We start from the raw sequence: 25,666 nt of genomic DNA on the forward strand, positions 1-25,666 counted from the left end.
GTTTCCTGCAGGAACTCAGCAGGCGTTCCAGAGGTCCTGCCGTCTGGTCTCCGACTCTGTGGCAAACAGCAGTAGCGACACTATGTGGCACTTCTGCTCAGACGGTCCTTGGTGTTGCTGAGCGCTTCTCCTGGTTGCACTGCTTCTGCATGTCAGGTCCAAGCCCAACTGCCAGATCGGTCCAAAAATTCTGTGTGTACAAACTCTTTACACTAACCAATACCTCTTTCTATTTAGACTAGTTGGTATGAATTCCATTGTCCAACCAGGAACAAGGGTTCTTAGTCACCAAATCATACATACGCCCACATTCATACAGCTGGGACCTTTCAGTAGGCTGATATTCAATGTGACAACATAAAGTTCTGCCAGGCCAATGAAAAGAGCCATGACTTTCAGAAGGTCAGTGAATTACAGCTCCAGATAAACTTCACATACCCAACAAATCCAAGGCTGGCCACCTCCCAGAGGTAAGCAGGCCATGCCTGAGATGGCTCTTTGGTAGATTCAGCCCTCAGGAGCAAGAGCACTCATCTTGCTCAGTCACATCCTATCCCTCCTCTAGTAAATGTCTTCATAACCTGAAAGAGGCTTATTTTTAGACAAACCAAGAGAAATCCAAAGTTATGATCTGGGAAGAAAGCATAAATTAGATATCTGGATTGGGACCTATTCTCCTGGCATAGGTATCTAAAGTGCTGTTTTGATGCCAATAAGAGAAAAAGGGCTGAGAGAGAAAGACAGCATCTTTCATGTCTTACATGTTTCCATTACTCACTGTACTGAAAGCTGAGAATAAAAATACAGACCCTGCCCCAAAGGAGTTAGGTGAAAGAAATAAATACGAATCAAAGAACCACACAAATAAACAAATGTATACAAATTATGATCACTGCCACAAAGGAAAAATACTGGGTATTTTATGAGTTCCTAACTGAAGAAATCTGACTTAGTCTGGAAAATTAGGAAAAGCCTTTCTTTAAGAAGTAAAAATGAAGCTGATATACAAAAGATGAGGAGGAATTAACCAAAGGAAGTATAATCTTTTAGACAGAAGGAAGCAAATAAGAAGGCTGTAAGTGAAGAAGCTGGCATGTTAAAGACTCTGAACAGTCAGTGTGTCTGGAACACAGAGATGGCTTGATGAAAGTTACAGACGACCATACTAAATGACTTTAGTCTTTATCCCAAAGGAGTAGGAAAGCAGTGAAGAGTTGTTTTTTTTAATTGAAATACTATTGAGATAATTGTAATGTCACATGAAGTTTTACAAAAAAATACAGAGTGATCCTGTGTATCTGTTATCCAGTCCCCTTCCCCACCATGGTAATATCTTTTAAAACTGCAGTACATTACTACAATCAGAGTGTCAGCATGGATACAAGACACAGAAGTTTCATCACTGTAAAGATCTCTTATGTTGCCCTTTTATGACCACATCTCCCAACTCTGTAAATAAATAATCAGTTTTAGGGATACAAAAAGATCATTCTTACTGTTTGATCAAGAACGGATTAGAGACGACCAGGAGGAGGTACAGGAAGATGCATCACTGCAACACTACAGGCAAGACAGGATGGCAGCACGCTCTGCAGTGGTTAACAGGGAAGAAGCCAGGAAAGCAGCTGCACTGAAGAGACAAGGGACAGTCAACGCTGACCAGATTTGGTGATGAAGTAATTAAGGATTCAACCATGATCCCCCAAGATTCCAGATTACGATCAGACAGACCACATGTGGGAAATGGATGGAGATTTTAGATATACCAAAGTGCTTTTTAGACTGTCAAGTAGAAATGTTTAACACAAACTGATTACACCAGAGACTAGGAGGTCTTAGATTCTTGGGGGCCCACAAGAGATTTCTTGGGCTCCACTTAAGAGCAGAGGTTGGGAACACCTAATGACTCATGGCCTGGGACAGCACAATAAAGGGAGAAATGCTTCCAGTCAAAACTCGAAGAATTCTCTCATGAGACTGAAGACTAATCCCAGGTCCTCAATCATTACACCCACCCTTCACAAGATGAAAAAAAAATGAAGATGAAAAAGATGAAGTGGTGACTCATCTTTGAGAGACTGAGAAGTCCCTTGATGGTTCGATAGCTCCAAAGTAACAAGCTCATCTTCAGTTCCTCAAATACGGGCTTTCAGTTTAGCTGAAGAAACGCACCCCATTTAGGCATTTGTACACTGGTGTATACTTCTCAACTCCCGCTAAGCATTCAGTCGCCTTCCCAAGTGGCTCAGTGGTAAAGAATCTGTCTACCAATGCAGGAGATGCAGGTTTGAGCCCTGGGTAGGGAAGATCCCCTGGAGAAGGAAATGGCAACCCACTCCAGTATTCTTGCCTGGAAAACCCCATTGACAGAGGAGCCTGGCGGGCTACAGTCCACGGGGTCCCAAAGAGTTGTACATGACTCAGCAACTAAACAACAACAAGCACTCATTCACCAAACAGGTGACTAGGCTACGTGCCGGGATGAGAGACTAAATCGCACTCTCACGCTCAGCCCCACACTAAACTATCAGTTATGATTCCGCATGTCAAGAGCTAAGGTAGATAGAAGTGCAGAATATTTGAGGAGCATCAAGGAGAGAAACCCCTGCTTGGGAGGTCAGGGAAGAGTTTCCAAAGGGACTATCTGACAAGAATGGTAAAAGATGCCACCCTTGAAATCCATTTACATAAGGTAGCCAGATACAGACGACAGAACAAGTTTATCTTGTGGAGAAACGAAGAAGCTGGTCTCTTAGAGGACAGAGGTAGAAAAGTTTTCCTGGAAGACAAAAAAAAACAAGTGTAAAGACACAAAGGCAAGAACAAGCAGAGTGTACTGTTCAGAGAACTCTAAGAAGTCTAATGAGGATGAGACACAGGGTCCAATGATAAGAGCGGAGAGACAGGGGGATGCAGGAGGAAATGGGAGCCGAGGACGGAAGGGCTCACACTGACTACACAGAGGCCGGACAGCTCAGTGACTGGAGTCACAGTGAGGAAACAAGACGGCCCAGGTGCAAACCTCAGTCCTATCCCTTATCTGTCGGATGACAACAGGCAGGCTACTTAGGATCTAGGTGTCTTAGTCTCTTCAAGCGTCAAATGCAGCCTATGTAAATTCCTATCTCATGTGAGAATTAACTGAAACAATACCTAAAAAATGCTTAGAACAATGCCTGGTAGGCAGGACTTAAGAGAAATTGACTCAATAAATGATACTATCGTGACCATCATCTGTATCAAAACTGTTGGCTTTAACAGGATAAACTACAAGCAAAGCCACTAGCACTCCTGCAGTATCTGCCTGCACCTCTCATCCCCTTTCTGCTTGATATTACAGCCATTTCCCTAAGTCTTATCCTTACATTTTTAGATCTCCACACTGAGTTGTGCAAAACATCTTACATACAATCGGCACTAAAAAGCTTGAGGAAAAGTTAAGACCAACAGATTAACCCCTCACAACTATGGCTTAAAAACTCTTTCTTTAAAAAAAAAAAAAAAACTCTTTCTTCAGCTCGCTGATGTCACTAAAATATACAATAAATACTTAATAAATCTTAGCTAAGTTAATGAACACAATGCAGTATCATCTTAGTTAACACACAAAGGACTCAGCAAAGTTTCAGAATGCCTGAAACTTCACAAAGGAGCAAAAGGAACAGCACACACAGAAAATCAGCAGATTTGAAAATCAGGGATATAAGATTTGGCAACTGCTCTTACTCATCAAATAGATATGTACTTAAATGACTTTTGTCTAGCACTAAACTTCTGCACTTCAAAAACACCAGGGGTTTGGGCAGAGAATTGATAAACTAGACAGAAGAATGCCAGGACTGAGAATCTAGGCAGTCATGGTACTGGGAAAAAAGCCCTAGCTAAAAATAGGCACACAGACGGAGGGAACATAATCTGGAGACCCAAGGACTAAACAAAGAAAGGAAAGAGCATCCAAGGTTTCAAGTGTCAATCCACCCAGGGACTGGGCCAGTATTAACTGGAGGCCCAAAGGGCAGAAACCCACACAAATCTAAATAAGCAGGCCACCCACATTAGCAGCCTAGCACCAGCAGACAGAAACTCATGGTCTGGTATATAAGAAAAACATCACATGTTCAGATATCTGTAGATATGGCTAAATCAACAAAGGGCAGAATAACTGCTTTTCTAATAACAGAGGCAAATATGTTTGGAAGCTGGTCTAAATAAGGAGAAACTTGATCTAATTTGTTCTCTTTCACAGGGCTAGTTGAAGTTTCCGGGAATACCTCCAAAGATGCTTACTGGAAGGAGGCCCTTTATATCAAGTAAACTCATCCCAGCATATAAATAAAGTTTCCCTTAAAGACGGCTTCTGTTTCCATCACAAGTGTGGAAAATACATCTCCTCCTCAATGGCTTCTAGTACCACTTTACTGTAATAAGGGCTTGGATATGGACCATTCGGAGTATCTCCCAGGTCTGTGTAACTGAATTGAAGAAGGACAGATAAGCAGTAAGAAAATTTAGTTTGCTCTTTTTCTTTTTCCTATTTGGGCTTAACTGGACAACACTTGTTTCTTCATATCACATGCTATCCCCAACAAGGCGACAAGGAAGGCTTCCTTATCAAGATTATTTCTGGTCACTCATAAACAATGAGCAATCCCAGGAGGAGCAGGCCCAGGTATAACTGCCTGTACATCTCATCCTGGGTGTCCAGGTATTAAAGATACATCTTATGCTTGTCTGCCTAGCTGCTGAAGAAGTACTTCTCATATTCATAGTAAATGGCCAACTTTCTTCATCTGTGAAGCAAGTATGGTGGTGGTGGTGGTTTAGTCACTAAGTCATGTCTGACTCTTGCGACCCCATGAAGAGGCTGTAGCCCGCCAGGCTCCTCTGTCCATGGGATTCTCCAGGCAAGAATACTGGAGTGGGTTGCCATTTCCTTCTCCAGTAAAACAAGTATACTTTTAAAAAAATATATTCATTTACTTATTTGGCTCCATCAGGTCTTAGTTGCAGCCCACAGGATCTTTGTTGGATCATGTGGGATCTTTTCTTTGGGCTCACAGATTCTCTAGTTGTGGTGCACAGGCTCTACTTGCAGAGCATGGGCTTAGGTACCCCACAGGATGTAGGATCTTAGTTCTGTGACCAGAGATTGAACTCACATCTCCTGCATTACACGGCAGATTCTTAACCACTGGAGCATCCGGGAAGTCCCACAAACATAATACTAATCACACTGGAATACTAAGAAAATTAAGAGAGATGGCAACTTTTAGGAGCCTAACAGGGCCTCACCCACAGGAGGCGATACTGCCCATGGTCCTCTGTTCTCCCAGGCCCAGGGAACACACCAAAGCTGGACCCCAGGCTTCTGCCAGGTAGGACTTCAGAGACCTAGGAGGCAGAGAAGCCAGGTGCTATACTTGCGGTGAGCCACTGGGGCCAACATGAAGATTGAAGGGACGGGCACCTGCAACTGAGGGCGAGAGAGACAAGCACTCAGTGATCAGTCCATACTGTTTCAGGTTGGCTGATGACTGTCAGAGGTGAAAGGAAAGAACACGGGAAGTAGGTGAAGCCAATGAACTGGGTTCAAATTTTAACTCGAGGGGTCACCTATGAGACTATGGGCAAGTCAGTTAACCTATTATTAAAAGTCTACACCCAAAAAAATGTAGATAACTTATTTTGTAAGGTTGAGGATGGGGGTTGTTTTGTTTGTGGATTAAAAAAGATAGTACACTGGAAAATATGATAGACACGTAACATTTTTTCCCTACGTTATCTTGGGGTTCCAAGAAATATCAAGTCAGTGCCCACAAGGTCTAAGAAAAAAAGCACTGAGTAGGGCCCCTGGGTTCAGAAAGAACCACTGAAACTAACTCAGAAATGATCCATAAGAAGAGTTTTTCTGGATCTGGGCCCTAAACAAATTCATGCTTTGAAGTCTGGTGACATCCAAAGGATTAATTCTGTGAATCCAGTGAACCACAGATTTTAAAGAAGAACAAGAGTCAAAGCTCAGAAGACACAGAGAAAAATGCTCACACAGGTGACGAAGATACAAGACCAAGTCCTACAATGGGACAGTAGAAGGAATACACGCACGTGCTGGCAGTACACTGAGGCATCCCCACGCCCAACTATATTACAGTGACATCTACAGGAGGGAGAGCACTATAGAAAAGAGAAAGGTTGTCCCAACACGGCCTGAGTTCTGATGCCTAAAAAAACAAGGTTCTAGGGGCAGGAGGGGAAAAGTATACAGAGATTAAAAAAAAAAAAAAGTTAGACAAACGTATTTTATGATGAGGAGTATCTACACTGCTACTACTACTACTAAGTCACTTCAGTCGTGTCCGACTCTGTGTGACCCCACAGACAGCAGCCCACCAGGCCCCGCCGTCCCTGGGATTCTCCAGGCAAGAACACTGGAGGGGGTTGCCATTTTCTCCTCCAATGCGAAGTCCATAAAAGGATTCTAAATCAAGAATAACCTATTCTTGATTGGGCTGGAATGAGTGAGCAAAACAAGGAAAACTGACATTTCCAAATCTGCTCTCAACATTTTTCTGTGTCTGTGATTTCCTTTCTTGTAACAGGCTAGGATACAAATACCAGAAATCTGGTTTGCATACTGGCACAACTACCAGGTTTATGTGGGAGAATAATAATCACACAAATAGTCTATTTTCCCAAGCTCAAAACTTGGGTCTTAGAAACCCTGTGCTCACAGCTCCCTAGGCTGCCATCACCAGCTGATTAGAATTTACACAAGAGAAAGCCTATCTGAAACCCTTGGTTAGACCTACTTTATTCATATAATTGCAATAAAATACTTACTTAGCCCTGGACAAAAGCAGTCAAAGGGACAAAACTGTATTCAAAATAGTAAAAACAGAACTATCATACGATCCAGCAATTTCACTTTAGGGTATGTATCTAAAGAAAAAAAGAATGCTAACTTGAAAAGACATGCACCCCCCCCCACCCCCGCATGTTCACTGTGGCATTACTTAGAATAGCCAAGATTCAGAAACAATGTAAGGGCCCACTAATCATGGCAAACAGATGGGGAAACAGTGGCTGACTTTATTTTTCTGGGCTCCAAAATCACTGCAGATGGTGACTGCAGCCATGAAATTAAAAGACGCTTACTCCTTGGAAGGAGAGTTATGACCAACCTAGACAGCATGTTAAAAAGCAGAGACGTTACTTTGCCAACAAAGGTCCGTCTAGTCAAGGCTATGGTTTTTCCAGTAGTCGAGTATAGACATGAGAGCTGAACTATAAAGAAAGCTGAGCACAGAAGAATCAATGCTTTTGAACTGTGGTGCTAGAAAAGACTCTTGAGAGTCCCTTGGACTGCAAGGAGATCCAACCAGTCTATCCTAAAGGAGATCAGTCCTGGGTGTTCATTGGAAGGACTGATGTTGAAGCTGAAACTCCAATACTTTGGCCACCTGATATGAAGAGCTTACTCATTTGAACAGATCCTGATGCTGGGAAAGATTGAAGGCAAGATGAGAAGGGGACCACAGAGGATGAGATGGTTAGATGGCATCACCGACTCAATGAACATGGGTTTGGGTGGACTCTGGGAGTTGGTGATGGACAGGGAGGCCCAGCGTGCTGCAGTTCATGGGGTCGCAAAGAGTTGGACACGACTGAGCAACTGAACTGAACTGAATGAAAAGAAAGAAAATATGATACACACACACACGAATATTATTATCTGCAAAAACACGGATGAACCTTGAGGGCATTATGCTAAGTGAAATGAGTCAGAGAAAAACAAATACTGTATGACCGCACTTATATGTGGAATCTGAAATCAAACAGCAAGCTCATAGACACAGAGAAGACTGGCGGCTGCCAGGGCTGGAGGTGGGGGGTGGGAAAAATGAGTGAAGGAGTCAAAAGGTACAAATTTCCACTTATGAAATACATAAGTCACAGAGATATAATGGACAGCACAGTGACTACTGTTAATCTTAACTAACTAAAGTGAATCTGCCTTACTGTAGATTTGAAAGCTGCTAAGAGAGCAGGTCTTAAAAGTCCGCATCACACAAAATAATTTTTGGTAACTACGTAAAGTGACAGATGTTAACTAGATTCATGTGGTGATATAGACAAACATGGAGCCATGGCTGTACACCTAAGACTAACATAATGACATGTGTCACATACACCTCAATTGAAAAAAACAAAAAAAGCCACAAGAAAAAAAAGGAAAAAACTGTCACGGGGTTAAGCAGAGCGGTCTGAATCACTACTAGGGAAAGGAGAAAAGGGAGACCAAGCTTACCAGGGGAACAGGTGGAAACCACCAAACTTTCTATAGCAGTTGCCAAAACAGGAAGTTTACTTTGACAGATAACCACAGGAAGACAGGTTGAAAAAAGAAAATGTAGATAGTAAAATATAAAATAAAATAGAATCTTTCCAATTTTCCACTGTCACAGAGATAAGTAAAATTTCTTTGTTTCAGGTAGTTATTATAAAATTCTAAACAAATATTTATGAACAAAAGATGTTTTACAACTGTCAGACATTACTCAACTATCAAATAAAATAATAAAGGGTGATTTAATTTTAAAAACTTCTATAAAGTAACTGCACAAATACACGGAACTGCCACAAATAGCCCTGTGATTACTATCTTTAACAGACTGGTCTAGATAAAGGTCACCTGCAACCAGGGTATCTCAAAAATAATCTTTAAAACAACATGGTATATTCAACAGTGTAGTGGGAGTTGCAGCCAGAGCAATGAGGCCAAGATAAAAATAAAAGGCATCCAAATGCAAAAAGAAGTAAAACTATGCAGAGAAACGATCTACATGTGCAAAATACTAAAGAAGCCACAAAAACTATCCAAGCTAATAAACAGATTCAGCAGAGTTGCAGGATACAAGATCTACAGGGACTGTAAATATTCATAACCTTGGATCTGGCATTGGTTTGTTAGAACACAACATGTGAAAATTAAGTGACATATTTCTGCTTAACCAATGTATCAAAGAATAAATCAAACAGTATCTTGAGCCAAAGAAAACAGAAATACAACACATCAAAACTTATGGGATACAAAAGCACTTCTAAGAGGGCAGTTTACAGCAAAAAAAAAAAAACTCAAATAACCCAACTTTATGGCTACCTGCTTAATGGGCATAGGGCTTCCCTGGGGGGTGATGACAACGAACTAGATGGAAGCTGCACAGCACTGTGAATGTACTAAATGCCACTTTTAAATGGTTAACTTTTATGTTACATGAATTAAACCTCAATTAAAAATGCAAAAACAGGAGGTTAGACATGGCTTAACTATCTAAATATTTTAAACAAACTTATTTTCTGTTCAGAAAACACCACTGAAATAAAGCAGTTCATCACAGCATGTTTTTAAAATAAAGTTACTCTCCCAAATACTTCTTAAGAATAATGTTAATAGTATGCCCTATTTCTTACCAGAAGACTCTTTTCCATTCTGTTTTTCATAGAGGGTGCCCACAGACATCAGGAAAACAATAACCAGGAATACTGGAATTCTCCACGCGCCAGCCAAGGATGCTGCAAATTATTAAGAATCAACATGTTTAGTGAAATAAAAACCTAGCACTTGCCTTTAAAAAACTCAGTTTAGTAGACTGACAGAACAATTTGGCAAAATATATGAACAACAAAATAGTCTCATAGGGAAAAAAAAATTTTTTTAAGGCCACCAGACAGCTGAAACCTCAATTCAGGGCTCCTCTCAGGAAATCCAGCCCTGCTCTAAAGAATGAGGATGTGCCAGTCTACCTTTAAGGGGCATGTTTCCTGAGGAATCAAGTCCATTCTATAGCACATTCAGGGCTTAAAACCATCAAGCCCCACATCTAACCCCAGAATGACCTGCATCAGGCACAGAACCTTAAGTCATGGTGTCTGACTTGCACTCCTGAAAACAGCTGGGTATGAATTCTACCTCTCCAGAAAGAGTGGAATGGCCCAAAGGAGCACGGCAAAAAGCTTTAATGTCACCTAACAAGTGGCCAAGGATCAAAGCCATTTGCATTTCCCTGAGCTGGTCTAGAGCCTTAGGAACATACCTGCCAATCTCCGTCCTCTACCTTCGTCAAACTCAAAATGAATCCCAACAGATATTAGGGGATCTTGTTGAGAAATTCCTTTAGCATTCCAAGTCAGCAATCTAGAAAGTTATGCTTTGTTCCTTATCAGATTCTGAGCGAAGACATACTTCCAATCAACTCTAGTTTTTTTCCTAACAATAGGCAGCTCTAAAAACTACTTCTAATAGGCTATCTACTACTCTAGGTTACTGAATTTTGTTTTTAAATTAGAACTTGACGTTTCCATATACTAAGACTTAAAGAAAATCAGTCCCTGAAAAATCACTGTACAACATCCTAGCAGCCTCTCAGCTAACAGTGAAAAGTCTCAAATAACAGGGAACTCATTACTTTGAACAGCTTTGACACTGATCATTCTTTACGTTAAACAGAGTCATGTCTCTCTGAAGCTACTCCTTGCTCTGACACTTGCCCCAAATGGTTAGAGATCTGTTTAAACCACTCTTTCACCGAATCCTTCAAATAGTGAAATAGGTTTCCATATTTGATATCTTTCCATCTCCACCTCTCCCCTGTAGCCCCAGTGCTCTGCTGTTATGGAAAGTAAACATCTTTGGTTCCCTTAATAGTTCCTCTCACATGATTTTGAGCACCTCTTATCATTTTTGACTGCTTGTCTATATCTTCCTTAAGTAAGACACTGAGAAACAGCCAGGATAGTCCAAGTGTGTTCTACATTTTAAGATATATCAATATTTATTCTTAAAAGAATTTTTTTTAAATGGACATTCCATATAATTAAAAGATATCTTAAAGTATAACATTTTCATTCAAGATTAATGACTGTTTAAGCCAGAACATTTTCAAATGACTAAAGAATTTTACATGGAACACATAAAACTTCAAAAAATTTGCTCTGATTCACATGGTCAGCCGGTGCTGACCTTAAGCTAGAGTTTCTTACGGAAAAAAAAAAAAAAGACCCACCTAAATGAAAAAGCAATATAATCCAGACAGGAATTGACATTGCTCTCAAGTAGCGTTCAGTGCTTGCATTCCACTTGAATGAAACAGCCAACACATAGCCAACTACCAAGGTCCAGATCTTAAATAAATGAAATACAGACACAGCTGTAAAATATATACATGTGAAATAAACATGCAATTATACAAAACTTGCAAGCCTCTACATAGCATGAGAGCTGTGGGAACACCATGGGTGACGGCTGGCAGTGCTAACAGAAGAGGGCATAGTTTCTCTTCCTCTTCCTTGATAAATCAGGTTTTGAAATAAACAGATTTGTTTATTGTTATTATTAAAATCCCATGCAGTGATATTAAATATCTTTAACAAAAAATACATAAATACAGTTTCATTTAAGTTCAAAAGCTACAGCATGCATAAAGATATTTAAGATACTCAATTTTTAAGCCATGGATTTCAATTAAGAGCTTCACCTTGTGGAATTCTTCAAAGTTTTCTCTATAGATTAATGTTTACAAAAGAAAAGAAGAAACAAGTGGAAATTCCCTAGACAGTCCAGTGGTTAGACTGCCACACTTCTATCCCTGGAAGGGAACGGCAGTAGGGGAGCCGGGTTTGATCCCTGGTCGGGCAACAAAGATCTGGAAAGCCTCATACAATGGCCAAAAAAGAGAGAGAGAAAGAAAGGAAGCTTTCCAAAAAGAAGCAGGTTAAAAGATTCAATTACAACCTATGAAAATATGCTTGTTACCACAAGAACTTTTTGAAAGCTAAAAAGAAGGCAGGCAGCTGAAGTGTGACACTGCTGAAATAACCTAGGTAACAGACGGTTAAAACCTAGTCCAGAGTTACACACAGTTGAGAAGTCTAGCTGAAAAAAATATTACCAGAGGAAGAAACAGGAAGACATGAGAACAGAAGAACGGGTGAACCAGAGTCCCCTCCTCAGTTCTTCCCCACCCTAAAACTAAACGACTCAGTACTCACAAACCATCAATGTAGCTGACACAGAAACTCTCAAATAAACTCACATTTCATAGAACACGCACAAAAAACGGAAGGAATACATAAGGTAGAACAGACGCGAGCACCGACACTTTATTAAAATAACTTGAACCTTGAAAAATATATAGGCAAATTAAAACAAAACGAAATGAAAGGACTTTAAGCTGTAACCCAGAGAGTGAAGAAAAAAGAACTGATATGGTTACTACAAAAGACAGAAAAAAACTACCTCCTACTTTATTTTGATCATCTCTGTCAAAATACTCTTCAGGTCTAAAATATGTTTATAGCTTCAGACTTGAGAATTCTGTTTTGGGACCTTATTAAATAATGATAAATTCTGAAAAAGGGTTAAATGTAAAAAAACCTCATCACAGTCTAATTTAGGACCTTGAAAAATTAATAACCTAAAGTTTCAGTAACTGGGACGTGGTTAACTCTGAATGATTCAGTCAATAAAATGTTATGCAACCATTAAAGCAGGCTTTTTTAAATAAAGACTACATAACTTAGAATATTCCTAAGATATTATTAAGGAAAAAGCAAAATACAATAAATACATATGACAGGATTATATCTATTTCATGGTGGGGGGAAGGAAATGTACTAGTAAGTTGTATTTAGGTGATAAGATTTTGTTTTTCCTTTTTTGGTAATTTCCCAGTTGTCTTTAATAGGCACTAGTTCTTTTATAATGAAAAGGACATTAAAATATTCTTCTTCAAGCAACTAGTAAGATGAAATATTAAAGAGATCTAAAGTCCCAGATGTATGAGCACATGGGAAGTGAGCCTACAGCTGCCTCAAAAAAGCTCAAGCTTGTAGGACCACAGAGATTTAACCCTGGGAATTTAGAGAATTTTGAGATAGGCTGGTAGAGCTCAGAACAAAATCCGTGTGTAACAACAATACACTTATATAGCACTTACCATGGGCTAGGCCTTGCTCTATATTAACACATTACATATATGAACTCACCTAACCCTTATAACCCCAGGAAATAAGTAAGGCTATCATTCTCATTTTAGACATGAAAGAAATTGAGACTTCAAAGGTGACTTGCCCAAGGTAACACATCTAAAAAGTGAGTCAAGATTAGAACCTGGGGATTTGGGTCCAGAATCTACTTTCTTAACATTAAGGAGAAAAAAGGGTAGTGCCAGAAAAATAAAGAGGAAAAGCTGCTCCAGTATTCACAAGAGAAAATAAAAACAGTTGATTTTGATGACTACAAATTGCTGAAATTTTCTTTAAAAATGATCCTCGGCAAATGGATAGTCTTCAGAGGTACGTGACACAAGCATAATCAGCCCTGTTAATTAAACATGCAGTCAGTAATTTAGATAAAAGACTAGAAGGAGTATTAGTTGAACTTGCAGATTATACAAAGTTGGGAATAGTGAATATAAATGATTCAAAAAGATATTCTGAAACTAGAACAATGGGCTAACCAAGTAAGATTCAATTTAATAGACAGGAATGCAAAGTTTTGCTTTTAGGTTCAAAACTCAGCTATACAAATACAGAATGGGAAGAGAATAGCTCGTCAGAAGTATAACTGGTGTGAATGCTTATTAATAAAAGTACATTAGGGAAAGTGTTTCAGTGACTTGCACTATCAAACCACCTGGGCAATAAAACTGAGTGCAAAAAGAAATGGAAACTACTATACAGGAGATACAGATACAGGCGCAGGGAGTAGGGGCGGGAAATTGTTCAGCTTAGGAAAGAGAAGGAAATAACAAGATTCAACGGTTATCTTCAAATAGCTGGGGAAATGTCATCTGAGAGAGGCAACAGACCATTTTCTGTAGTTCCGAGAGCAGAAATCACAGGTGGAAATTAGGAAGCAACATATTTCAGCTTAATATGATGAATTTTTCTAATAAACTGATTGAGAGCAGGAGAAGGGGGCAACAGAGATTGAGATGGTCAGATGGCATCATCAACTCCATGGACGTGAGTTTGAGCAAGCTCCGGGAGATGGTGAAGGACAGGGAAGCCTGGCACTGCAGTCCATGGGGTTGCAAAGAGTTGGACACAACTGAGCGACTGAACAACAAATCTAAAAAGGAAATAAGCTACTATCACTAAAAGTTTGAGCAAAAGCTGATGGGGAAGACCAAGTAGGAGAATGTGCTCTCAGTGAGAAGGTGAACCAGAGGATCACAGAGGATATGCTTTCAGATTTTAAGCCTATGATACTTTTCAACCAGTCTCTAACAAGTTTTTGTTTCTTAGCTGTATTCCTAAGGAATTAGTATCACTTGCAGAGCAAGGAAAAAATGAGAGATCGCATACTTCAAATTTTTTAAAGGAAACTCAAAGAGTCGGACATGACTGAAGCGACTTAACACTGACACATGCATGGTCAAATCACAGCCCTAATCAGATCATTGTTTCAGATACTCCATTCTCCTTTAAAACCACTTTATTCTAATTTGAAAACTCTGTTCTCTTCATGATGTGGCAACTTAGAGTCAAGAATATTTCATAATCAAAGTCTTACCATGAGAAAGAACCTAAGCACTGGAAAACTTTCCTCCTTACTGTTGCCAGGGAAGCAAAACACACCTGGAAGTGGAATGGGGCAGGCCTGTACAATCCCAAAGAACCTTCTCCCAGCACTGCCAAACTCTTGAAGTGAAGTGAAGTGAAGTCGCTTAGTTGTGTCTGACTCTTTGCGACCCCATGGACTATAGCCTACCAGGCTCCTCCATCCATGGGATTTTCCAGGCAAGGGTACTGGAATGGGTTGCCATTTCCTTCTCCAGGGGATTTTCCTGACCCAGGGATCGAACCTGGGTCTCCCACATTGTAGGCAGACGCTTTACTGTCTGAGCTACCAGGGAAGCCCAAACTCTTAGGATCTGTAAAACTGAATATCCAGGAACCCTGCACACGTGCCAAGCCACTTCAATCGTGTTCAATTCTGTGCAACCCCACGGACTGTAGACCACCAGGCTCCTCTGTCCATTCCAGTATTCTCCAGGCAAGAATACTGGAATGGGTTGCCATGTCCTCCTCCAGGGGATTTTCCCAACCTAGGGATCAAACCCGTGTCTCTTATGTCTCCTGCATTGGCAGGCAGGTTCTTTACTACTAGCACCACCTAGGAATTCCCTGAGCAGGTTCTTTAAGCTCTCTAAAATGAGGATGATAATTAGACATCATTCAAGATAAGCCAACACTTCACACAACTAGGGCTGAGTAGCCCAGAGATGGATCCTGGTTTGTTCAAAGTCACAAAGCAAGCTACTGACAGAGTTCAGTTTAGAAGTTACACTCCTATCTTTCAGCCACTGTTCTTTCCACTTTATGCTTCTTTATAAAGTAAAATGGAAACAATTTAGGCCATGGAGGCCATGAAGAAAACAAATCCATTACTACTGCAAAAACTGTAAATGTCTTCAAATGTTCTAACAATTCTGAACTAAAGGAGAGAGGAACACCCAAAACACTCCCAGCAAAGAAAAATGGTGGAGCAGGAAGGCTAGCTTTTTAGATTTATCTTGACAGCACTACACCAAGCGAAGATGACCAGGACCCTAAGGACTGAGTTATACCTGGGTCTGGTGCAAAAGATGATTTTTTTTTTCCCCAGTGTTTAGAAATCACTAAGTCAATACAATATTTGAAACTGTTTTTTTACAATTGCCCAGAAGGAAATGGCAACCCACTCCAGTGCTCTTGCCTGGAGAATCCCAGGGACGGGGGAGCCTGGTGGGCTGCCGTCTATGGGGTCGCACAGAGTCGGACACGACTGAAGTGACTTAGCAGTATATTATAAATGATTAGCATTTCACTTGCAGGTAGGATGGAGTACTAGGAGAAGAAAAGAGTTAGGAGACTGAAGGAACCCCAAAGGAAGGGGAACAGAAACTGAATGGGAAGGATAATGTGGTAACAAAGGAAAACACAGGTACTGAAGACACTACAAAGGAAAACGGGATGGGACTTGGAAATAAATGAACAGGTATAAGGATAAGAGAGAAACGACTAAGATTTCTAGATGACAGGAATTCAGGGGTGTCTGGGGGAACATGTGTGGGTAGTCCAACCCTGATAGTCTTCTATTTTTTTCCCTAATAACTAAAATCAATTTGTACTAAAAAAAAAATTTAAACCAAAAAATGTTCCTCCACAACATCCTGGAGGAAAACGTTTTAAAATCTTTAGTGAAGGTCTTGATGACAAAGGGCCTTCAACTGCTGATAGGTCTGTTGAGTAAGTACCATTTACTGAACGAACAGATCAATCTCGAAATCTTCCCGCCTATGAAATCCATCCCTCTGACTTCACGTGACTATCGTGAGAATGAAATAACACACATGAGAGTGCCTACCAGTGAGTGGCAGATGCTCAAAAACTGGATCTTAAACGCATGCACTGTCGGCTCTCCAAAATGTAGATTTGCTTACATTCACTTTTCTCTTACCTCGCCCATCAGTACCTCTCCCATCCATATTTCTCAGCAGCAGCAGCTCAAATTTTCAAGCTGTCTAGAAAGCATCAAGACTCCTTTCTTTTTTTTTTTAAATCACATGCAGCACTGGTTGGGCTTACAAAACCAAACCATTGTGAACCATGAGATAGAAAAGTCAGAGAGAGGGCAAGCTGCCCGGTCACATGACCGACTTTCACTTCATGTCAGGCCTTACTCAGCACTTGGGACAGAGAGCTGAGGACTCCCTGTCTCTGCTTCCCAGGTACACTTTTAACTTACCCCCATCCAACCACCTGCTCCAAACGACTGCTTCAAGAAACACAACCGCAAGTTTCTCTCCAACTCAGATCAACCTCCAGGCTCTACTCCCTCAATTTAGCCCCCCACCACTTCCTACTCTTTTTTAACTAACTCATTCTGTGCCTTTTATAATGGGATTTTTATCCCTTCCTCCCATCACTTTAGCTTATCAGCTAAAATAATTAATTGCCTTTACCTTCCTTCCCCTCTTCTGATCTAGCTTGGTCCTTACTTCTGCTAATCCACACCCATACAAATATTATGTAAATAAAATATAAGGAAGGAGTTTATCATCAGTAAAAACATATTCATAGCTATATACATTAAGCTGTGGGCACTTTATCACAATTATTCCTCATCTCTTTCCACCACTGTGAGTGACTGGCTCAAATGCCCCAGTTTCCATTAGTCATGCCAAATGTACCCGTGTATTCAATTCTAACTTCACTATGAAAATACAGCGTTCATGTTAGGCCTTTCTTTCCTAGTTTCTTACAGTTTGGTGGATACACTACTCGATCTTGCCTATAGTAATTTACAATATACTGCAGTATCAATAGTCAAAAATGTTAGCAGGATCTATAAGTATGTCTGAATTTGACAAGATTGAATTTCTTGAGGATAGGAATCAAGTTATAGTAATCTTTATATTTCTTAACAGCATATAGTATTCTGCCTTTTATGCAAGGGGCAATCAACTTAACTGAACTTAAAACAACAAGGAAAAGGAGAAGTAACGTCTAACTGCTGCTCCATGAATGTGAACCTTGGATTTGTTCAAAGTCTGAGTGCCTCTGGGACGATCACAGTCTCAGGACCTCAGAAACCTCTCCTGGGAAGCGGCAGGCAGGAAGACAATAAAGAGCAAAGTAACACTAGGGTCACCCTCACCTGACAATCTACCCAGGAAGTGAAAGAGGGTGCTTCCACACCTCTCCTTCCTATCACAACTGAAATAATACAAGTTCCTTGGAGGCCAAGGATTTTGTCTGATCACGACGCAGCTGCATACACAGGCAGCGTCCCCAAATTATGGATGAGGTGCTCTCCAATACCTTGCTGGCCCATAACTGGTGGGAAATAAACATTTAGATGTGTGTCTGTCATCTCCATGAGAATATGCTCACGTGACACATTACTTGAACAGAGCCTGTACCTTAATCCTTTTAAATCCCTCACAAAGTCCAGTACCTAATAACATAATCAACTTTTAACTTTAATTGAGAGGTTGCATTGATAGAGCTAGAGAAGACAGTTCTGGTATTAGTCACCAACTCTACCAATAACTTCAGGCAAGTTATAACCCTGCTTGACCGATAAATGGAATTGTTTTGCAACTTGAAATCAAGGTGCACTTAACAGGGACAAAAGTGAATAAATTTATTTTTAGATGGTACTGCTTCTTAATGAAATAGTAGTCTTATGCATTAAATACCCACTTATTTTTTTCATCCCCAGTGAAACATCCTAAAGGAAATTAACCCTGAATATTCACTGGAAGGACTGATGCTGAAGCTGAAGCTCCAATACTTTGGCCACCTGATATGAAAAGCCAACTCACTGGAAAAGAACCTGATGCTGGGAAAGACTGAAGGCAGGAAGAGAAGGGGACAACAGAGGATGAGATGGTTTGGCAACATCACTGACTCAATGGACACGAGTTTGAGCAAACTCAAAGAGAGTGAAGGACAGGGAAGCCTGGAGTCCTTCAGTGCATGGCGTCACAGAGTCTGACACAACTTAGCAACTGAACAACAAAGTGAAATGTTTGGATCATTAACTGATCTACAATCTGGCCTGATTTAGGAAACATGTCACCAGATTATCCTTGAAATCCCTTCCAACTCTAAAGCTCCCTCATTAAGAATAACCTCAGGACGATCCAGGAATCACAAATATGCCTTTTCTTCACCCAGTCTGCTTAAGAAATCCACGTGGGAGGAGATGTAATGTCGCAGAGCAATCCGTGCACAAGGCGTAAGAGTTCCCAAGAAGAGAATGTGGCAAGAAACAGGCCCAGGGGGCTCAGCACCTAGGTGCCTGGCACAAAGTATTCTGAAATCACCTGAACTGAGAGGCAGCTCTGAACTATTAAGAAAGATTTGTTCCAGGACTTGAGGAACTTGTGTCAACCAGTACCCTCTTTGTCCCAACAAGACTGGTAAGAAGTCACCTCTCCTGTCTGTAGGATGACAGATTAGACTAGGATCTCTAAGGTCTCTTCCAGGATAGTCCCACGTAAGCAGAACTGAAGATGCTGAGCACTCCCTCTCCAAGGCCAGGAATAAATTCCTGTCCACTTGCCGATGCGCTGAAAGCCCTCCCTGCAAAACGGAAAAGCGCTTCCCTACAGGGTACACGTCCCCCTAACGGGGAGACTGTTTCGAACCACACCCGTCTTCTCCTTGGAAGGAAGGGCACCAAGTTCCTCGTGTGCACGGGAAGGAAGGCGGAGACGGACACTGCCTGCACACTCAGGTCTGGACGTTTGGCCGCCCTTGCACCGTGCCGAGGGACTGCACCCCAGCGAGCTGGGGGTGTGGTGAAGGTCACTGCGTGCCCGGCGGGACGGCCGAGGGCCCGGGCCGGGGCTCACTCACCCACAGGCTGTTGAAGTAGTCCAGCCCGCAGCAGATGAGCGCGCCCGCGTGCGCCAGCAGCACCTGCACGCCCAGGTAGCTGCCCAGGCTGTAGAGGCCGTAGAGGAGCGGGCCGCCGGCGCCCAGCAGTAGCAGCAGGCGGCGGCGGCGCAGCGCCTGTTCGCCCAGGGCCTCCACGCCGTAGTCCGCGAAGCAGATCGGCAGCAGCAGCGCGGCCAGCACGATGGGCGTGTGCGCGCGGTGCAGGCGCTGCAGCCAGTGGCGCCCCAGGCGCGTCAGCGAGCTCTTGAAGGGGTGCAGGAAGGTGCCGCACAGCACGGCCCAGAGCAGCGGGCGCAAGAAGGCCTCCAGGATGAAGTAGACGAGCACGGCGGCGCCGCAGCACAGGCACACGAACAGCACCGCCCCGGTGTTGTAGAAGGCCTGCTTGATGGGCTTGTCGAAGCGTAGCGCCAGCGCCGCTGTCCGCGGTGTCTCCCCGCAGCCGCCGCCGCCGCCGCTGGCTGCCCCGACCGGACGCTGAACCCGCGGCGCCCGGCTCGGGGAGCCCCGCGGACTGAGTGCCTCCTCAGGGCCGCCATCGTCGGCCATCGTGCCTTTGCCGCTGCCGCCGCCGCCGCCGCCAAGAGACGGTACTGGGAGGCCTGGAGAGAGGCAGGGCGGGCGACACGCGGCATTGTGGGAGATGTAGTTCCTAACTGACCACTGAAAGCTCACACAACCTTTGAGGAACTCCAACTCCCAGAGAGTATAGCGAGCGTTCCTTCGGCCTCGGGCTCCCTGTGGTTCATTGGCCCCTGCAGAATTCAGGTAACAAGTTTCTGGGGTCTGCGTGTTAGCAGGGGCAAAAAACAAACTTTCCTCTCCCCACCAACGTACAGTATAAGAGCAGTGTATGCTAGCTCAATTCAAGTGTTCTATTAGTCACAAACGGGGGGGGTGGGGGGGTGGGGAGGGGAGGAATGTCAGATAACAGCCTTTATACAAAACACCCTGAATCATAAAACAAAACAAAACCCTCCCTTCGTTCTCTGGTTAATGTCAACTTTTAGAGAGGCACAGTCCCCAGAGTCACTATCTTCACAGATTGAAAACCCAAGCTGCACATTAGAATCCCTGGGGGAATACTTTAAAAAGACCAATTACCATATTCAGTTTTATTGATTTATTTAGTAAAGTGTTGGCTCTGGTGTGTTTGGCAGGATTTTAAATAGCGGTTACTGTGGAAAATTCTGAAAGAGATGAGAATACCAGACCACCTGATCTGACTTTTGAGAAAACTGTATGCAGGTCAGGAAGCAACAGTTAGAACTGGACATGGAACAACAGACTGGTTCCAAATAGGAAAAGGAGTCTGTCAAGGCTGTATATTGTCACCCTGCTTATTTAACTTATATGCAGAGTACATTATGAGAAATGCTGGACTGGAAAAAACTCAAGCTGGAATCAAGATTGCCGGGAGAAATATCAATAACCTCAGATATGCAGATGACACCACCCTGATGGCAGAAAGTGAAGAGGAACTAAAAAGCCTCTTGATGAAGGTGAAAGGGGAGAATGAAAAAGTTGGCTTAAAGCTCAACATTCAGAAAACAAAGATCATGGCATCCGGTCCCATCACTTCATGGGAAATAGATGGGGAAACAGTGGAAACAGTGTCAGACTTTATTTTTCTGGGCTCCATAATCACTGCAGATGGTGACTGCAGCCATGAAATTAAAAGACGCTTCCTCCTTGGAAGGAAAGTTATGACCAACCTAGATAGCATATTCAAAAGCAGAGACATTACTTTGCCAACAAAGGTCCACCTAGTCAAGGCTATGGTTTTTCCAGTGGTCATGTATGGATGTGAGAGTTGGACTGTGAAGAAGGCTGAGCACCAAAGAATTGATGCTTTTGAACTGTGGTGTTGGAGAAGACTCTTGAGAGTCCCTTGGACTGCAAGGAGATCCAATCAGTCCATTCTGAAGGAGATCCGCCCTGGGATTTCTTTGGAAGGAATGATGCTAAAGCTGAAACTCCAGTACTTTGGCCACTTCATGCGAGGAGTTGACTCATTGGCAAAGACTCTGATGCTGGGAGGGATTGGGGGCAGGAGGAGAAGGGGACGACAGAGGATGAGATGGCTGGATGGCATCACTGACTCGATGGACATGAGTCTGAGTGAACTCTGGGAGTTGGTGATGGACAGGGAGGCCTAGCGTGCTGTGATTCATGGGGTTGCAAAGAGTCGGACATGACTGAGCGATTGAACTGAACTGAACTGAACTGGCTCTGATGTGTCTGGCAGGATTTTAAATATCGATTACCATATGGCAGACTCTGTTATAAACGTCTCATTCCTATTAACTCATCTGATCCTTAGAACAACCCTACAAAGAAGATGGTGTTATTATCCCTACTTCTCAATAAGGAAAACTGAGGCTCAGAGAAGTTAAGTACCTTGCCAAGGTACACAGCTAGTATGTGCAGAGGCAGGATTCAAACTAAGAGTCTGACTCCTAAGTCGATTCTTACCTACTAGGTTAATAAATTGGTCTGACAAGGAAGACTTTAGCACAGGGGTCCTCAACCCCCAGGCTGCGGACTGGTACCCATCAGGGGTCTGTTAGGAAATCAGTGGCTCAGCAGGAGATGAGCATGGGGGAGCAAGAGATGCTTCATCTGCAGCTCCCCACTGCTTGCATTACAGCCTGAACCAGCCTCACCCCCAGTGGAAAAACTGTGTTTCATGAAACCAGTGCCTGGTGCCAAAAAGGCTGGGGACCACTGCAAGTTTAGCATATATTTTTTAAAGCTCTTCAGAAAAGCCTAATGTGCAGCTATTGTTGACAACCATGTAGGTGTCGATGCTGGAGAAATCTAAACTCCTGGAGGAACCCTAGGTCAGAGTCTCAAACTGCCACTGTTCCATTTTTGAGACCTGAGATCAGGTCAGTTGAGCCCCCAACCCTAATTTCCCCTTTCGCATGGGAGTGATAATAGAAACTCTTGTGTCAAAAGAGAAAAAGGGAGCTCTGAGACAATGCATGGTGCTTCTGTTTTCTTGTTGAAAGGTCCTGGTACCCAAGCCTACTGCTTGTAAAACACCTCCAAAGGCATTTTATTTAGAAGAAGAAGAAAGAGAGGGGAAAAAGGGAAAGAAGAAGAGAGGGAAGGGGAAGAAGAGGAGGATGAGGAGGAAGGGGAGGAAGAGAAGTAAGAGGAAGGAAAAGAAAGGAGGGAGGAAAGAAGGGAGGGAAGGAGGAAGGTTTCACTGAGTACTCAATACGAGAGTATTTCAGAACTCTGCAAGTTACCTCTCTTCTGTTTTCAACAAATTTTCAAGTAGAAGAAAAAGTGATTCCTTTCCGTCCTGTTTTGGGTTTCAGGTCACAGTCCCTGTTTTTCAAGTGGTCTTTGGACGTTGACTCTGTAAATAATTTGCTTCAGTTGTCTTAAACCGTCCTTTTTCCTCTTTACTTTGTTCAGGGCTGCTGGGGTAAAGAATCCGCCTGCCAGTGCAGGAGACGCAGGGGTATGGGCCATTCATAGTACAGAGCATACGCTCAGGGTGCTGAGCAAGTGAATGGATGATTCGCTATCCTTTCAAAAAAGTTGTTTGTGCTTCCTGTGAGAAATGGTACTGAAACATTGGGAATGTGTCTCCTACGTAGTCCTATGATTAAGAGCAGAGAAAAATTAAATTACTGGGATGTAGGGCCTACAAAATCAATTTGAGTACACACAGTCTACTCAAATCTTTAACTCACAGAGTGTATGCTTTTAGGCACATCCTCCAAAATGTGAGGCTACTTGAAGTGAAGTGAGAGTCACTCAGTGGTGTCCCACTCTTTGCGACCCCATTACTCTTTGGACTGTAGCCTGCCAGGCTCCTCTGCCCATGAAATTCTCCAGGCAAGAATACTGGAGTGGGTTAGCCTATCACTTCTCCAGGGGATCTTCCCAACCCAGGGATCGAACCCAGGTCTCCCGCCTTGCAGGCATATTCTTTACCAGCTACCAGGGAAGCCTGAGGCTACTTGGGTTTTCTTTTTTAATGCCATGTAGCAACTCACCTCAGGGAAGAACAGCCTCTGTGGGCTTCCAGGTACAGTGAAGGTGTAGAAGAGGATCAAGTTGACCCTGGGACCACACTGCCTTTGGCCTGCTTGTTGCGTGAACTGATGAATTTCCTAATCATTTAAGCCAGTTTGGGTTCAGTTTTACATTTCTTGCAACAGAAAGCTTTCTGGCTGATAAAATGATAACACCTCCATCATTGGCTGCCGTGAGGATAAAGTGGGAGAGCGTGTCTAAAGCAGAGGCACAGTGCCTGGGACATGGTGAAAATCTAATAGTGGCTCCCAGGGTGCCTCCTCGTTGTGCCCTAGAGATGCCAAGAGGCATCTCTTAAGCCACAGTCAATCACAGACTCCCAGGGCATCAAGATAAAAGCCACAGAGGTAAAACAAACACAGGACAGGATTCTCCAGGGCATCATGTCTGTCGTAGAGTGTTTACTGAGTTGTAATGAGCACCTCCTTTAAACAAAAGTCTTGTGCTTACAGTGCAGTGTATACATTACACATAAAAGAGGTGTGCACAGTGCAGGAGGAGAAGCCATGTGAAAAGGTAATCAAACAAACGTGCATTTAGATTCCAAATATGAGTTACCACTCTCTTTTAATAAAACCCATAGCAGACATCGCTAATAAATCACTGAACTCTTTCTCACCGAGCATAGATACAGCCTCAAAACCCTTCTTAGCAGAACATACTAGGGAACCACTATCAAGTCCACAAAGTAAGCACACAAGAGGAAACATATTTGCCTTTTCTATATTAAACTAGCCATCCAGAGACTTCCCTGTTGGCCCAGTGGCTAAGATTCCACTCTCCCAACATAGGGGCTCCTGGGTTCAATCCCTGGTCACGGAACTAGATCCAGAGTGCTGCAGCTAAGACCGAGTGCAGCCAAATAAATAATTAAAAAAAAAAAAAAAACCTAACCATCTAGTGTCTGATACTAGATAAAATTGGCAGACTAAAAATGTAAATAAATGGTTTAGAAGAAAAGAGTTTGGAAAGTATGAACATGAGAAATTACTAAAGGTTGCTTTTTTTTTTTTTTTTTTAAATCTCAGTGCCTGAAGAAAGAATGATGCAACCGAGTCTGATACCATCGGGCCCTGCCTGACCACTTCTGCTTATCTCTTCTATTCCTGCACTGAGCCATGTGCCCTCACTTAAAGCACAAGTCCTGCCAGTTCACTGAGTGGAGTCTAGCCTTTCCTGCGTCTGGGCTCCTGTTCATCCAGTCTTGGTTCCTGTCCTTCTGGTTTGTACCATCCAGCTGTAGCTGACCTTCCAAGCCATCTCAACAAAGAAAAGTTTACCAGTTCACTAAAAAGGTCAGTGAAGAAATTACCAAATTGGTTCAACCAACCCAGTTGAGACCCATCTATCCAGCAACAGATCAGATGAGTAAAAGAAACCTGAAAGTTCTTTGGGGGAAAACATACACACACACAATCCCCCTTTACAACAAATCTGCAACCAAAATTGCTCCCCCTTTCTCTTCCAGGGTAGGAGGAAGTTTGGTAGAGGGGATTGACATCTACAAGATGAATTTTGTGATTAACAGTTATTACTAAGAGCCAGAACTGCCTGTCTAAAAAATGGCTAGCCCTCAGTGTCCTTTGCTGGTAGCTCCTCTTCTTCACAGAAGTGATTTTTTTCTGGAATGTTTTACCTGGAATGGTTGAAGTATGAGAGCTAGGGACCAGGTCTTGGAATTCCTAGTCTACCTTGGCTCTGTTCCCAACAATATACTCCAGCTAACACTGAGGCTACCCATAGTATAAACAGCCAGCCTTCTGCTGCAAATCAGGGCAAGACTGATCCACCAGGAGATGGTGGATGCATGTCAAATTGACCAGACTAGTCCCTCTTTTATTTACAAGTAAACTATCTTTATTTGAGAATCGAGTCCTGCTGGGTTTGAATCCTAAGCAATACATGTTTGTATACCCTTGGCGCCACACTGATGTCACTGCAGCCTCCAGCTGGTCCCTCTATCTGCCCTCTTGCTCCACTCCAATCAGTTCTCTACCCAGTAGCCAGTGTCATCATTCTAAAATACAGTCTGATCCCTTCAAATCCTCCTTACCCTATGGGAAAGTTCCAAGTTCTTTCAGTTCAGTTCAGTTCAGTTCAGTCGCTCAGTCGTGTCCGACTCTTTGCAACCCCATGAATTGCAGCACGCCAGGCC

General features: G+C 42.7%; 1 protein-coding gene across 2 annotated transcripts in view; it reads right to left on the reverse strand.

Annotated features, from left to right (window-relative positions):
• The window catches only part of TMEM245 (transmembrane protein 245), a 79,376-nt gene extending 59,175 nt beyond the window's left edge, over positions 1-20,201 (reverse strand). The window contains exons 1-3 of one of the 2 annotated variants that reach the window (XM_010843543.1): positions 19,414-20,201; positions 11,064-11,181; positions 9,472-9,573 (exon numbers count right to left, since the gene is read on the reverse strand). In XM_010843543.1, the coding sequence (XP_010841845.1) occupies positions 9,472-9,573; positions 11,064-11,181; positions 19,414-20,004 (811 nt within the window). In that variant the 5' untranslated portion in view covers positions 20,005-20,201. The remainder of the gene's footprint in view (positions 1-9,471; positions 9,574-11,063; positions 11,182-19,413) is intronic. The other variant, XM_010843544.1, reaches the window with a different exon arrangement.
• Between the last annotated feature and the right edge of the window lie 5,465 nt (positions 20,202-25,666).

This window comes from Bison bison, unplaced genomic scaffold (genome assembly GCF_000754665.1).
Source record: "Bison bison bison isolate TAMUID 2011002044 unplaced genomic scaffold, Bison_UMD1.0 scf7180017864183, whole genome shotgun sequence".
Lineage (NCBI taxonomy): Eukaryota > Metazoa > Chordata > Mammalia > Artiodactyla > Bovidae > Bison > Bison bison.